This window comes from Talpa europaea (genome assembly GCF_964194135.1).
Source record: "Talpa europaea genome assembly, chromosome: 6".
In the NCBI taxonomy this organism is placed as follows: Eukaryota; Metazoa; Chordata; class Mammalia; order Eulipotyphla; family Talpidae; genus Talpa; species Talpa europaea.
The window spans coordinates 12,515,468-12,529,435 of record NC_140072.1 but is presented as its reverse complement, the minus strand read 5'-3'; the positions used below and the strand labels follow the sequence as shown (position 1 = coordinate 12,529,435).

General features: G+C 39.1%; 1 protein-coding gene across 2 annotated transcripts in view; it reads left to right on the top strand.

Moving 5' to 3' along the window:
- Positions 1–7,775: 7,775 nt before the first annotated feature.
- ITSN2 (intersectin 2) overlaps positions 7,776–13,968 on the top strand; it is a gene marked incomplete at both ends in the record, with an annotated part of 85,343 nt that continues 79,150 nt past the window's right edge. For both annotated transcript variants that reach the window (XM_084235252.1, XM_084235251.1), the window contains one exon: positions 7,776–7,806. In XM_084235252.1, coding sequence (XP_084091378.1) covers positions 7,776–7,806 — 31 coding nt within the window. The remainder of the gene's footprint in view (positions 7,807–13,968) is intronic.

The window sequence follows — 13,968 nt, the reverse complement described above, 5'->3', positions numbered from 1 at the left end:
TCCAGGTGTATGTATATCTTTATCTGTCTTTACTGCCTTTCATGTCCTTTGTATCCAGAGCCAGAAATGTCTACTAGCTTCTAATTTTATACTCTAGAGCTATCTACTAATCACTACCTTCTCTGGACCCTACCTACCTTTCATTAGAAAGTCTCCTTTTCTTCTCCCTTTTGGAAATTCAATCTTTCCCTCCTTTTTTGTTCTCCTATCTACAAAGTAAAGCCTTTGACTTGCCTCTTTCCTGCATCCTGTTCTCTTTCCTCCCACTCTTCTTCCCCTTGCCCTTAACCTCCAGCTTCTTGAGTCACCTACACTTCACTTCTCATTAGCTGCTAATCCTCTTCAATTTGACTTTTATAGTCAACTAACTATGGAACAGCACTCAACAAATTACTGAAACTAATGTCGTCTGTGACATTTGGCACCATGACATTGGGCAATTATTACCATCATCTCTTTGAAACTCTTAACTCTGTCTCTGTATCTACCTATGTACTGATTTCACTTTTTCTCAACCACTGTTGTACTATTCTCATTTCCTATAGAGAGATGTTTTCCATGGATAAGGTCATTCATTGACATGAATATAACTATTCCCAACCCCTGATGGCTACCAAATCTGGGTCTCTGAAGAGAGTTGTTATTGTCTCTTGGATATTCTACCTGGAGGTCTTCGTAGGTATGTTATATTAGGAATGCTCACAGTGGAACATTTCATTGTTAAACTCCCAAATCTAATACCAAATCCCAATCCCTGCTTTTTAGAACTTCTGTCTGGGTTAATGTCACCACTCCATAGTCACACAAGATAGAATCTCATTTGTGATGCTTGTCTTTCATCTTACTCGTTTTACTGATCAGAAAATCCTGTCTATTTTCCCTCTGAAATGCCTCTTCTCCATTGCCTAAGTTCAAATTCTCACCACCTGGATTAGCCAGCCAGTCTTTTTATCACTGGTGTTACTTTCTCAAGACACTCAAATCCAGTTCATATCCTAAGCTGTCAGATTTCTCTTCTTCTTCCCATAAAAGGATGTGCTTCTCTTGTTTCTTATATATGCTCTCCTTGGATAATGTCATTCATGGATGTCACTGCAACTATTCTCAGCCCCTGTTAATTTCAACTCTGGATCTGGATCTCTAGCTTGAACGTATACTGCGTTTCAAACATATTCTGGCTCTCCATGACTTGCATGGTGAAGTTCAAAATCAGTAGCATGACCTACTTTGTTCCTTAAGTTGTGTGATTTTGGTCAGTTACTTCCTTTTGACTTATCTCCTGAGTAGCATTAGTTCTATCTTCTGGGGCCTCATAGCGTTGTTCAAATCTTTTTTATTATAGTGACTATTCATGTTTGATAAATGAATGAAAGAATGAATAAATGGCAATAGGCGGAAAACTTGTTAATTCTACATTACTGCAGAGTCTATAAAATGGGTACTGTTACTCTAATCTCTCATAGAGCTGACCTTGCTTTCCAAATGATTTCTCCCAACTAATCAACAAGTTTTGAGAGTTGGCTGTGCTTGTCCAGCACAGGCTGGGAGTGCTGGAGGCACTGGAGAAGGTTTTATAAGCTATACCCTTCAGGAACCTGAGTGTTTTCCTTTGGAATGCTAGACTCCTAGTCAAATTTATTTAAACTAATCAACATTTACCAGCATGATTGGAAGTATAATTGAAATACCCAAGCCTTACTCATCACCCCAATATAAAGCCTTCAGAATTCAATATGGAAAATAAACCTTTAGTTCTAGAAATATGTATAAAAGAATAAAAACCAAGTTACAGAAGGGTTTTGTTGCAAAGGACAATTTGCTCTAAAATCCACTCTCTAATGCCTGAAGGGTTTCAAGGAAATAGTTTGGAGCCTATTCTGCTGTCTTACTAGTTTCTTTCCTGTGGATTCCATTCAGCATTGCTTCTCTTCATGCTTCCCTTGCTTTGTTTTCTCCCCCTTCCGTCCCCCACCACTCATTTGCCCAATTAATTTGTTCAAGTATTTTATTGAGCAATTCTCTGGGAGATGTGGCTTAAACACTCAGCATACAAAGAGGTAAATAAAAATGGTTTTGGCCCAGAACAAATGCAACGGACAACATGTGATACATGTGAAATTGAAATACAGCATAAGTTACTGTGAAGTTATGGGTTTTTTTTTTTTTTTATTTCCTTTTTTTAAGATTTATTTATTTATTTATTTATACAAGCACTGGGTACAGTCAGAAGCATGGAAGGGTGAGAGAATTCACTAGAGCCAGAGAGGGGAATAGAACAGGCAGACTGAAGAGGAGCTGAGGGGAGCAGCGGGCGTGGCAGGAGAGGTCTGTCGCACCATGGGATCAAACTGGCACTGCAGAGGCTACGGGCAGCTTCGCAGCCTAGCGCTCAACTGCTGCCACCAGTGGAGGCCCTATGAGGGATGTTTTGAACATACCTAGGAGGCAGTGACTTACTAGCTGGAAGGATGGAAGTCTTTCAAAGAAAGGTGACATTTGAGTTTGGGGTTGAATGAGAGGAAACTGGCAAATGTGATGAAAGGAGCAACTCTTTACAAAGGGATGGGGAATGTTTCAAGAAAAGGTAGGTGTACTTAAGACATCTGATCAAGGGGAGGTATCTAGAGATGAATGTGTTCAAGCAGTGAGATTGTGAAAATTATATTTCAAACTAAGAAGCATGGGCTTTAATTTATAATCAGTGGAGCAATTTAAACAGGAGTAGAGTGTTAATGGGTAATTTGGGAAAAAAATTGGCGCTCCATGGAAGGGTCTCGAGGTATGAAGGCCACTAGGAGGTTCATGCCCCAAAGTACATGACTATCTGATCACAGTCTCCTGTGATGGGCTTGGGAATCTGTGGAATTAGTAAAAGCCCCAGGTAGTATAATCAGGAAGGGTGGGAAGCTTTTAAAAACAGCAGTGGACATAAGAGATGTTTCTAGGACCAGGTTTGCTGCTGACTCACTATGTGCGCTCGTACAAGTCTCATAGTTTTTCTATCTTGAAAATTGAGGGTTTAGGACTAAATAATTACTGTAATTCTTTCTTTCTATAATCCCTGCTTCTAAACAAACATAAACTTCAGCCCTAATTGAGCTACTTTTTTCTTTAATGGTTGCAGCCTCCCACCCCACCCAACCCCCCCCCCCCCCCCCCCCCCGCACACCCTCTCACTCTTTTTAGGTTTTATTGACCCTTTGTAGAAAAAGGATTTTCCTACTCCTATGCAAGCATTTCTTCTTCTCTGTCTTAGTGTGAATATGCTTTCCACACTCTCCAAATGCATTTGAATTATTTCTTTGTCTGAGGCCTACTAGCTACCACACTTATTTTCTTGGCTTCTAAAAAGGTAACAATGGCAGTTTTTCATTAACTTATAATGAGCAGGAAAATCTTCACATGAATATTCTAAACCATATGTAATTAACACAATGTTCAAATTACATGATAATTGCAAACTGCCAAGATTGCCCATCATTGCATGCTAGCTAGTTACATATTTTGGAGATGCTGACTTCCAGCACATGTCTGAAACAAACATCAGAGATGCTGATCGCCCTCTTCTTCCTCTCAAAGAGCTTATATCGAGAGGTAAGAAATAATTAGCACTCCCTTATTTATGTGTGTGACTGATGTGGGCCTGTGTATTGGAAGACATCTCTGGCTTATTTTTCTTCTCCTTTACAAATGTATGAACATTGCTGGAACTTGTACTCCACTTACATTTTTTTTAAGATTTATTTATTTATACAAGCACTGGGTACAGTCAGAAACACGGGAGGATGAGAGAATTCACCAGAGACAGAGCAGGGAGCAGAACAGGCAGAAGGACCGAAGTGCACTGCTGAGGGGAGCAGTGGGCACGGCAGGAGAGGTCTGCACGCCATGTGGGACCCTCGGCCGGCCGGGGATCGAACCGGCATTGCAGAGGCTGCGGGCAGCTTCGCAACCCAGCGTTCAACTGCTGCGCAACCAGGGAGGCCCTCCACTTATCATTAATTATGGTACACATTCAAGAGTAGAAGAGACAGATAAAGCCCATGGGAAATACATGGGCTTAAGACAGGTTTAGACTCATCCTGGGCATCACTTAGTGAATTTGGACAGGTAATTTAACCGTTCAGTTTTCTCACCTATGAAATGAGTACATTATCGTCTGCCTTGGGAAATTATGAGGGTTTATTAGTATTATCAAAGTGTCTAGCAGTATCTGGCATCTGGTAGACTAGTGTACAAGTTCCTTGTATGTATTAGATTCTCAGTGTTATCAAGCATGACACATAGGAGATGACTGATAAAGGTATGTCGTGAATAATAATAAATTGTGATTACATAAAGTAAAAGTTGATTTTTTTAAATGTAAAATAAAGTCATGTATCTGCATTTTTAAAAAAGATTATTTTTATGCATACAAGAGCTGAGGTACAGGCCAGAGGTGCGGGGTGGGGGTGGGGGAGGAAAGAGGGATGGTGAGCAAGAGGATTCACCAGAGACAGAGTGGGGAACAGAACAGGCAGACTGACTGAAATACACTGCTGAGGGGAGCAGCGGGTGAGTCAGGAGAGGTCTGCTGCGTCATGTGGTTCACCTCCTTGGCTGGGGATCCAACTCATGCTGCAGTGGGTGCGGAGAGCTTCATAGGTTGCGTCTTAACCCCTTGTGCCACCAGGGAAGCCCAGTATCTGCATTTTTTTACATTTTCAATTGCTAATTTTTTGTATGTACTACTTTGATTGTATAATTGGTAAGCATGAGGTAGTTATTCTACAACAGCACAGAGAGAATTTATATAAATGTTAACAGACATGAAATGGTATGTTTTAAAAACTTAATGGTTCCAACAAATTATACTACCATATTCAGATCATACCACAGCCAATCAGATGTTTTTTATATATATAGAAAAATGTTGCATATGCTACCTGCACTGATGGATGGCTAAATCCTGTGTGCCAGGTGAAGAAGATTCTATAATGCCTTCAGTGTCAATGAAAGAATATATACTTTCCCTTCCCATTAAATCATTTGATGCACTCCTTGGTTTTATTGCAGGTCTAGAACTGTGATTATTAGCATTTATTATGTGGCATTCTGTTGCATTCACAGAATATAGGATGACTAGCCAGATTATGGCTTAGTGACTTTGAAATCCTATTCCTTATTTGCTTTTATTAAGTCTCTGCTGTCTCTGCTAGTCAGCTAGCTTTGGTAATTCTGCTGGTATGCAGTTGTTAAATACATTATGTATAATGGTTTTGGGGTATTTTCTCCCACATTTTAAAATTGTTTGCCTCACCAACAGAAATCTAGTAAAATCAGATGCCTCTGCTACTGCATATCTGTAGGTAGTTTCTTTGAAGATTCAGAACTTATTTTGGTTTTACATTAATTATGATCATTTGAAATTGGGGAAGTAAAAATGTACATGTTTGTAGAATTTATATTTGAGGAAGTGGTAGTCATAGTGTAATTTTGTGATACTTCCTTCTGTGTTCACTATTTTTTTTAGTTGGTAACACCAAAATTCCCCCAAGTTTCACAAACTATAATTCTGAGTCATCACTTTGAATCCTTTTACTCCATAATCCTTCATATTGGATTCTATTTATTTTGAACCCGCCATTGTTTCTCTTCTTCATCCCATTGCCTTTATTCCTGCAGCCATTGGCTAGGTCAGTTGCTTGATATCTTTCTCAGCTTTTCTCTTCCTCCCTCCATTAGATTTGTTTTTGCCACATCTTAGTGAGTTAAGTCTGTATTCCCTTCCTTACAGTCATAAAAATCTTTGTCAGCACACATTGAAGTCCAAGCTTCTTAACATTATAATTACTTTTTTATTCATCCTTTAAGATTAACCACAAAAGGAGTTCTTGATCACTCCACCATAGTTGAGATATTGTTTTTCTATATAGTAAACAACTTCAATATCTGGAGTTTACCTTCTGAGAAAGGATTGAAGGAAATCAACTTGTACATGAGGGGAAGACTATGAGTAATAGCAGATTTAAAACTCCACTGTAGGGCCTTCCCTGGTGGCACAGCGGTTGAGCGCTGGGCTGCAAAGCTTCCCGCAGCCTCTGCAGCACCAGTTTGATCCCCGGCCACCGGCGAGGGTCCCACATGGCATGCAGACCTCTCCTACCCCGCCCACTGCTCCCCTCAGCAGTGTATTTCCTCAGTCTCTGTTCTGTTCCCTGCTCTGGCTCTGGTGAATTCTCTCACCCTCCTGCGCTTCTGACTGTACCCAGTGCTTGTATAAATAATAAATAAATAAATCTTTTAAAAATAAATAAAATAAAACTGCACTGTAGTAAAGCTTAATATCTAAAGAATGTACACTCTGGGAGGGAAAATGGCATATAGTGGTAACACAGAAAAGCTGGGAGTGAGAAGAGTACCACTGGCAGTGCCATTCAAAGCATTACCAAGGGTCCCCCGTCCCCATTGCCAGCCCTTACCCTGCCATGTAGCTGGATGCATCTGACTGTCCATGCCTGGTGCAACACCATGCATTTGCATCACGGCTACCTCCCTTTGCTCACCACACAATGATTGGGTCAAAATTCAGGTAAGATTCACTTTATAAGAGAAAAGCAGCTGTTTGTTTTCCTGGCTGTTAATTTTCCGTGGTAAATTGGGTGTCTCCAGCAGGTTTTTGTAGGTGGTGACTCCTTTGGGAGCCTGTCACTGGTGCAGTTGTGTTCTCCCTTGAGCACACTGAGCTCACTCCAGGTACCTGGTCGCACTCCTGGCAGCAGCCAGCTGCTCTGGTGGCAGCTACCAGTGTGCAGCTCTTATGTCTTCTTTGCTCAGATGACTTGTGCAAACATTTTCCCTTGGGCTTCTAAAAGTACTAATATTTAAATGATTTAGATAAATAGATGAATTACTTTTTGAGTGGTCTTTTAGAATGTAGTATTTTCCTGTAGTGTTATAATCCATGGTTTTAATTAGTAAGTGCTTTGCTCTAAAGTTGCTGTGTCTTCTGTCTCTAACTGATCCTCCTTTCAAGATTAATGGCACAAATTTTGAACTGTGAATTTTCGCATAGTAAAATAAAGAATTCACGGCTCAAAATTATGTTGTACCCTCCTTGGATGTTTGCAAATTAGCCATTTATTGAATACCCTCTGTGAGTCAGTCAGTGTACTAGATTATGTTTAAGATTTTAAAACCACTAATGCAGAGTGCATGTCCAGCACATTTAGTTATGTTTAAGTAAACCTACATTTTAACATTTACTTTTAGACCCAGGTTTAAAAACCTGTACAATTTGCTTAAATAGCCATGTTGCATTTACTTTGGATATTTTCTTGTTTGGGGATTCTTTTTTGAAAAAGAGTATCATGGGTTTTCATGTGACTGTTGTATACTTAATTTATGCAGTTGGTTTTCTCTGAAATAAATTCTTACCTATACTCTCTCCCAGACTAATTTCTACATGAATATTAGCCCATGCCAAGTTTTTTTTTTCTCCTTTAATCCAGTGTTTGCTATTTAAATATGGGGATGTTTTTCTTTTAAATGGGTCTCTTTTAAAGAGAGCATGATTACCCAACAAAATCTCCTACCCTTCCCCAAATGCAAATTCTGCCTGTTCAGCAGCAGCAGAAGCTCTGCATTGTTTTCTATTGGAAGTGTGAGCCAAAGGGGACAGACATTCCCGCTGCTTGGCGGGTGCGCTAAGCTGTGATCTGCCCTTGTTGTATTATTAATGGCACGATGTTTTCATGTTGCAGATGGCTGAAAGCTAGCAAGGAAAATTCAGGACCATGATGGCTCAGTTTCCCACCACAATGAATGGTAAGCAGCTTTGTGCATGTGGCAAAATAAAGAGGTTATGGGTGTGGTTTTTTTTTGGGGGGGGTAGAGATATTTGTTTATTTTTCCCTTAAGCTTATAAATGCAAAACTTAAAGTATCATTGTTGTATATGTTTGATAGTTTATTTCAGAACACTGCCTGTATCTTCTGTTAGCATATTATGCAGTAAATCCCAGAACTCAGTATAAGCCTGTTCTGCAGTATCATCTGGAATGTGTGCTTGCCTTGGAGCAGTTAAAAATAACCTAAAAGTATATGGTGTTTGATGTATAAAACTAGAGTACAAAGCCAGAGTGCTGTTCTGTGAAGAATTTTAAAGGTGTTTTTGATAGCATGAGGTGATTGCAAACTGATTAAGACAATATTCACTTAGTAATATATATAAAACTAGTTTAAGTATCCATTTATAAAAGATTATGTATGCCTGCACACTGGGCATTGTTCAGTGTGAAATGTTTTCAACATTTTCAACATTTTAAAAGAAAATAGGTAATTTCAATAATAAAAATTTTAGAGCTTTTTATCTGATTCTGGTTTTAATTTTTTTTCCCAGATAAGAATTAACCACCTTTCATAATACTAGCTTACTGTGTATGTTATTTAGAATTGAGAGAATGCATTATATTTTTAAATCTGTAAAGAAATCTAAGATGTGGAATTTAAATTTCCTGTATTGTAAAAAAATGGTAGGTTCTTAATTTTGAGATAAATTGTATTAGTTAACTATAAGGAAACAGTATCTAATTAAAAATTCTTTAACATTTAAATTGGAAGCAGTTAGTATTAAAGAATATGGGGTGAGGGGGAAGAGGGAAGAATCCACAGTGATTTCACCACCTCTACAAAGCAATTCTGTTCTAATGTTCCCACCTAGTATTATCTTTTGTTTTTTTTTCAAGGTTTTAGTTTAAAGGCCAAATCAGTATATATATGTTATGTATCTAAAGTCTTAAGACTTGGATTGACTTTCTGAAATTTAGAAAAGTTTTAGGAAAAAAAAATATTTGAATAAAAAGTAAAAAATCTAAGGTGTGGGATTCTGTTGTTTAAAGAGGGACTGGAGATAGTTTTTTTATTTGCTTTTTCAGAACTCTGATTTAAGAGTTAATGTGAAAAAAATTTTTTTTGCTTTTATTGTGGAAGCAGTATGGGATTATGAAGATTATTGGAAGATTATTGGATGCCGTTATTTAAATTAAATAATATTTTTCCATAATGTATTAAACATAAGTGTAAAATCAGGGTAGTGTAGTAGTAACATACTCTACCAAAATATGAGCATTCCTATGCCCCATGCAGTGGAGTTTGCATTAAACACATAGTTTATGATATAGACTTCAGCCACCAAATTAAGACATTTTATAAACAAAGTGAACATAAAAGAAAGCAGAAGTAGTCCCAATCTTTCTTTTCTGTCTCTTTCCTTAAGCACTTATGTATCTGTTTTGTAGCTCTTTGCATTAGAGCTAAAGAAATAATGCTAGGTGGAAGCAAACAAAATGTTTGATAACAAAAAATTATTACTTGAATAATTCTCAAAAATATAGGCAAATAACAGGAGTATCTTGGGAAGAGAGGTAGCAATTTTTTAAGGCTTCTGAAGAATTGATTGCAGTGTAGACTGTTACCCTCCTACTTAGGTTATAAGATAGTTGAAGATAACTTAGGTTACAAGATAGTTGAAGATTAGAGATAATCTTGTTTGCAGCTAATATAAGTCCAAGTCAGCGTTTAAGGTCTTTTTGAACTAGGCATCCATGTGAAAACTTTCAAAAGCAGCACTTGCTCTTCTAGTAAATTCTCAGTTACAGATCGTGTTAAATTTCTTCTTGATGTCCAACATTGTTGGGCTTTGACTTTTAGACCAAGCTATTTATCTAAATTCTTCTGACATATTCCTCAGATTTGCTATCTCTGTTTCATTATCCCCAGACTAACTAGGCATTCTAGATTTCTTTGAATTTCTAGTATACTTTGAATACTCAATTCATCAGTTACACTGTCAAGTTCCTATAGCCAAATGTGGTGAATGGCTACTGTACTGGACATGCAGATTCAAGAACATATACATCATTTCAGACAGTTCTGTTGGACAGTAGTCTTTTCTTAGTGTCTGTGACATTTCACTTCCCATGTCCTTACCAGAGCTGGGAAAGATCAGCACATCATATTTACTACTTGTAACTCTACTTCTGCTGTCTTCTGCACCAGCAGAAGCATCCTTGCCACAGCCATCTTTAATAATGGTAGGCTTGTTGTTTGCTTTCAAAAATTTGACGAAATTATTAATACAGAGAGCCCAGTAATAATGAGCCATCAGGTAAGCTACTTCAGAACGGTAAGCTACTTCAAATACTGTTTCTTCATTTTTAACTCTAGTCCTAAAACTTTTCTTTAAAGGGGGATGTTTAGAGATTTTAAAAAATATAGTTATTTGTGGCTAAGAATTATTTGTAAAATCCATTTTTGTGTTTAAAATTATATGGTGGACCTATTTTCAGTGATACACATTCCTGGAAACAACTTTGTAAGGCAGATTTTTAATGCAAATTTGCATGTGTATATATACCTAAGCATATATGATCCCTTATTTGTAGAAATTGAGTAAGCTGAAAAGATTGTCTCGAGTCAAGTGTAGTTGCTTGTTAGCCATGTCGAATATGTAGAGCTTTAAAAGGCCTCCTTCAAGCACTAACCAGTTATGAAGGATGGACAACAAATGCATTTGTAAGCAACTTTTGTGTTTCCCAAGTCCTGATCTCACCACTCCTCTTTTTCTCAACTCCCTCTTTTATTCATCCAGACATTTACTCACCAGTCATTAAATGTTGGCTCTCTGCTGGTCTCCTGCTGGTTCTGGGCATAGAAAGATACACACACAAAGCTCCTGTCTGCCAGGGGCTCATTTTCTGGTAGAAGAGATGGGTAGAGAACAATCACACACCTTTCTGAGTGCTCTGTAGAAGCATGGGGAAGTCTCTTGTAAATCCAGAGGAGGAAGTAATTAATTTGACTTGCAGGTATCAGGGTCCTCCTGGAGGAAGTAACAGCTGCTCTGGATCTTGAAAGAGAAAGTTTGAAATGGAAAAAGAAGATACGGATAGTGGGCCAAGTAAATAGGAACACTGGTCATCTTGTGAGAAAGAGTGTGTTATTTATATGGGATTTATGAGGATTGACATTTTGGAGATAGGGCATCATCCCTTCTTTTTATCTTTGCTTTTTATTTTATATTATTTATTCTCATTAAAATTTAAATACATTTATAGTGGAGTCACTTTCTCCCCAACTTATATGCTATTATCATCATTGTTCAAAAAAACTGTTAAGGTACATTATTCCAGGGGAAGATTTGGTTCCTTTAACATGAAAAGAGACCCATGTTTTTATATTCAAATAATCAGTTTAGAGTCAGCTCTCTTTTATTTTGCTTCGTAGCATTTTTAAATAATCAAAATAACACCGCTAAACTACAATATCGGAGTTGATTTGGGGGGCTTTCTGGTATGGTAGCTAACAGCACAAACATAGGCAAGTCACTTCACCTCCTGTGGTTTGGTTTTTCTCATCTGTAATACTTCTGAAACAGAGCCCACAGAGTTATAAAAATTAAATGTGATGTTAATATACTTAACTTGATTCCTGGCATATAGTAATACTCAGTAAATAGTAGTTGCTGCTTCTACTACATAATGCTACCTATTACTCTGCTAATGTTGTTAGACTTTGGAAATAAATGATAGAGAAGGTTGCTTACAAATATTAATAAATGATAGAAAGGTATAGTTGGTCAAGAGTTGAGAGAGTAGTCAGATAGAAAGGGTTGGGAAAGATCTCTATCTCTGTGGGAAAATGTGAGGAAGGTGAGAATATATATGTATCATCCTTAGGAGAAAAGAATTTGTGAGATGGCTGGATCATTCACTGTGACAGCCATCAGGTGCTGTCTTTGGGCCCCTCTGTATGCTTCCAGAGTTGCTGCAAAGATAGAGGTGGAGCAGAACATTTAGCAGAGGGATAGAATGAAGAGACCGTGTGCAACTTTTGTTTGTAAGGACAGTGGTTCTCCACTCTGGCTGCACATTAAAATTACCTAGAGAGCTTTCTAGAAATTATGAAGCCTATACCATATCCCTCAGAGACTCTGATTTAATTGGTCTGCTGGAATAGCTCCCCTTGGCCCTTCTCCCCCACACTCCAAACTCCCCTGGTGATTTAGCCAGGGTGGAAAGACTCTGGTCTAGGACTCAGCTGCTCAGGTATTGCCTGCAACATGCTTGGGACTTTGAAAGCACCTTTCCATACACCATTATTAGAATGACTTATAGGTAAGGAAATAAAGGTGAGAAGGGTTAAAAACCTACCTAAATCACAAAACTAATTAACACAGTGACAGGAGCAGAACCTCCTCTCAGTTCTTTATATTCCACTGCTGTTTAACTGTGAGAGAAAGTGGGTAAAGCTGTATCTGGGGGTGGCAGGAAGTTGAGAGACCAGGTCTCCTTTTCAGAGCAAATGGCAAAGATGATAAAATTACTTTTTTTTGTAGTTTGAGAAAACTTCAAACATTTCAGGTTTAGTAAACCATTTTCTGCTTTAAGATCACATCCGCTGTATAGATGGACTGATGTTTCTAGTAGAACTCTATCGTAAAGAAGGCTGGAATCCAGGCAGGGACATAGGGCTGACAGCAAATCAAAGGATTTCTGTGGTTTTACCAGTGCATTTTGAGTAGTTTTCCACAGAATTCAGTCTCAGACTCTTTAGATGCAAACACTGCTCTAAGTAAACTGGGGAATTTGTTGCAGAAATCAGAAGTTTAATGAAGTGCCAAAAGACAAGTGAGGGCTAGCATGTCAGTTTTGAGTAGCTGGGCATCGCAGACACAAGGGGAGCTTGTACTTACTCATAAGCTGTTTCCTGTGGGCATCAGCCTGGTGCCCACCAGAAAGACTGGGGACGTGCAAGAAGAGACCATGTCAGTGTCACGGGCGGCTGTAAGGGGATCGGCAGAGAGTACCATGCATTTTCTTGCAGTCTTTTTTTTTCTAGTAAGCAAGAGCTGTATGCCACTGGGAGAGAGTCCACAAAGACCCACCCCAGGGACTGAGGCAGAGATATTTTGCTGCTAGGGTAAGGGCAGAAGAAAAACCTGTACCACTGAGGGAGGGTGAGGAAGTCTTGGTCCTAAGAACTTATACCAATAACAAGTAGAGGTATTGCTCCTCCACTGCTGGGCAAGCAGCTGGATAGTCTTTGCCAAGACCAGCCAGACTCAGGGAGGGGTTGAATGTCACAAGGTGGAGGGGTAGGAACACAGAGACATCCACACCCCCAGGACCCAGGCACCTGGGGCCTGCCTAAGACTTGAATGTGGATTGGACATCTGGTAGGGGATGCAGGCTCAGCAGTCAGTTGCGTTTAAGGTGCTCCCAAGAGTTTGGGAGAGCCACAACAGGCATTTTCCTTGGGGATGAAGGCTCTGGGACAGTTCTGAGAGAGAAGGCTGGCAATGCCTCTCTCCTGTACATCTTCTGGTTTAAGGTGTTTCCCCCTCACATTCTGGGTTGTGGGTCTCCTCCTCCACAAAATCTGGGTGTTCCATATAATCACAACTTCACTGTTTTCTAGTGATCCAGAAGGGTTAGGTACAAGCGGGAAAGGGACATTTTTGTAAACCCTTACCAGAAGGTGCTTTGAATCATCTACGTTCCTTTTTAGCTAAATTGCCATCTGGAGGGTATCTAACCACGCCTGCCCGCAGTTGCTATTAGGAGAAAGAAAGATGCATCTGTCCAAGAATGGTCAGGACAGATCCTGAATTTTCATAGTAGGTCAATATGTCCCCTATGACCTACAGTCCTGATCATTAGCCAGGAAGCAGCCAAGAATTAATGCTGATCCCTTTCTGGGACAGCCTCATTCAGTGGCCAAACTATCTTATTTTAATGAGTGTGGATTAGGAGGAGGTGGTAGAAATAGAGCCAGACATCAGTGCATTGTTGAGTAACTGTTATGATAAGTGATATGTCAAGGTCAGAGTACAAATGGTCCAGAAAGCTGAAGACATGATATGCTAGTTTCAGAGGCCACAGAAGATAGGAACTTCATGGACTGTTTGGTAAGCTGAAAGTGTCAGCAG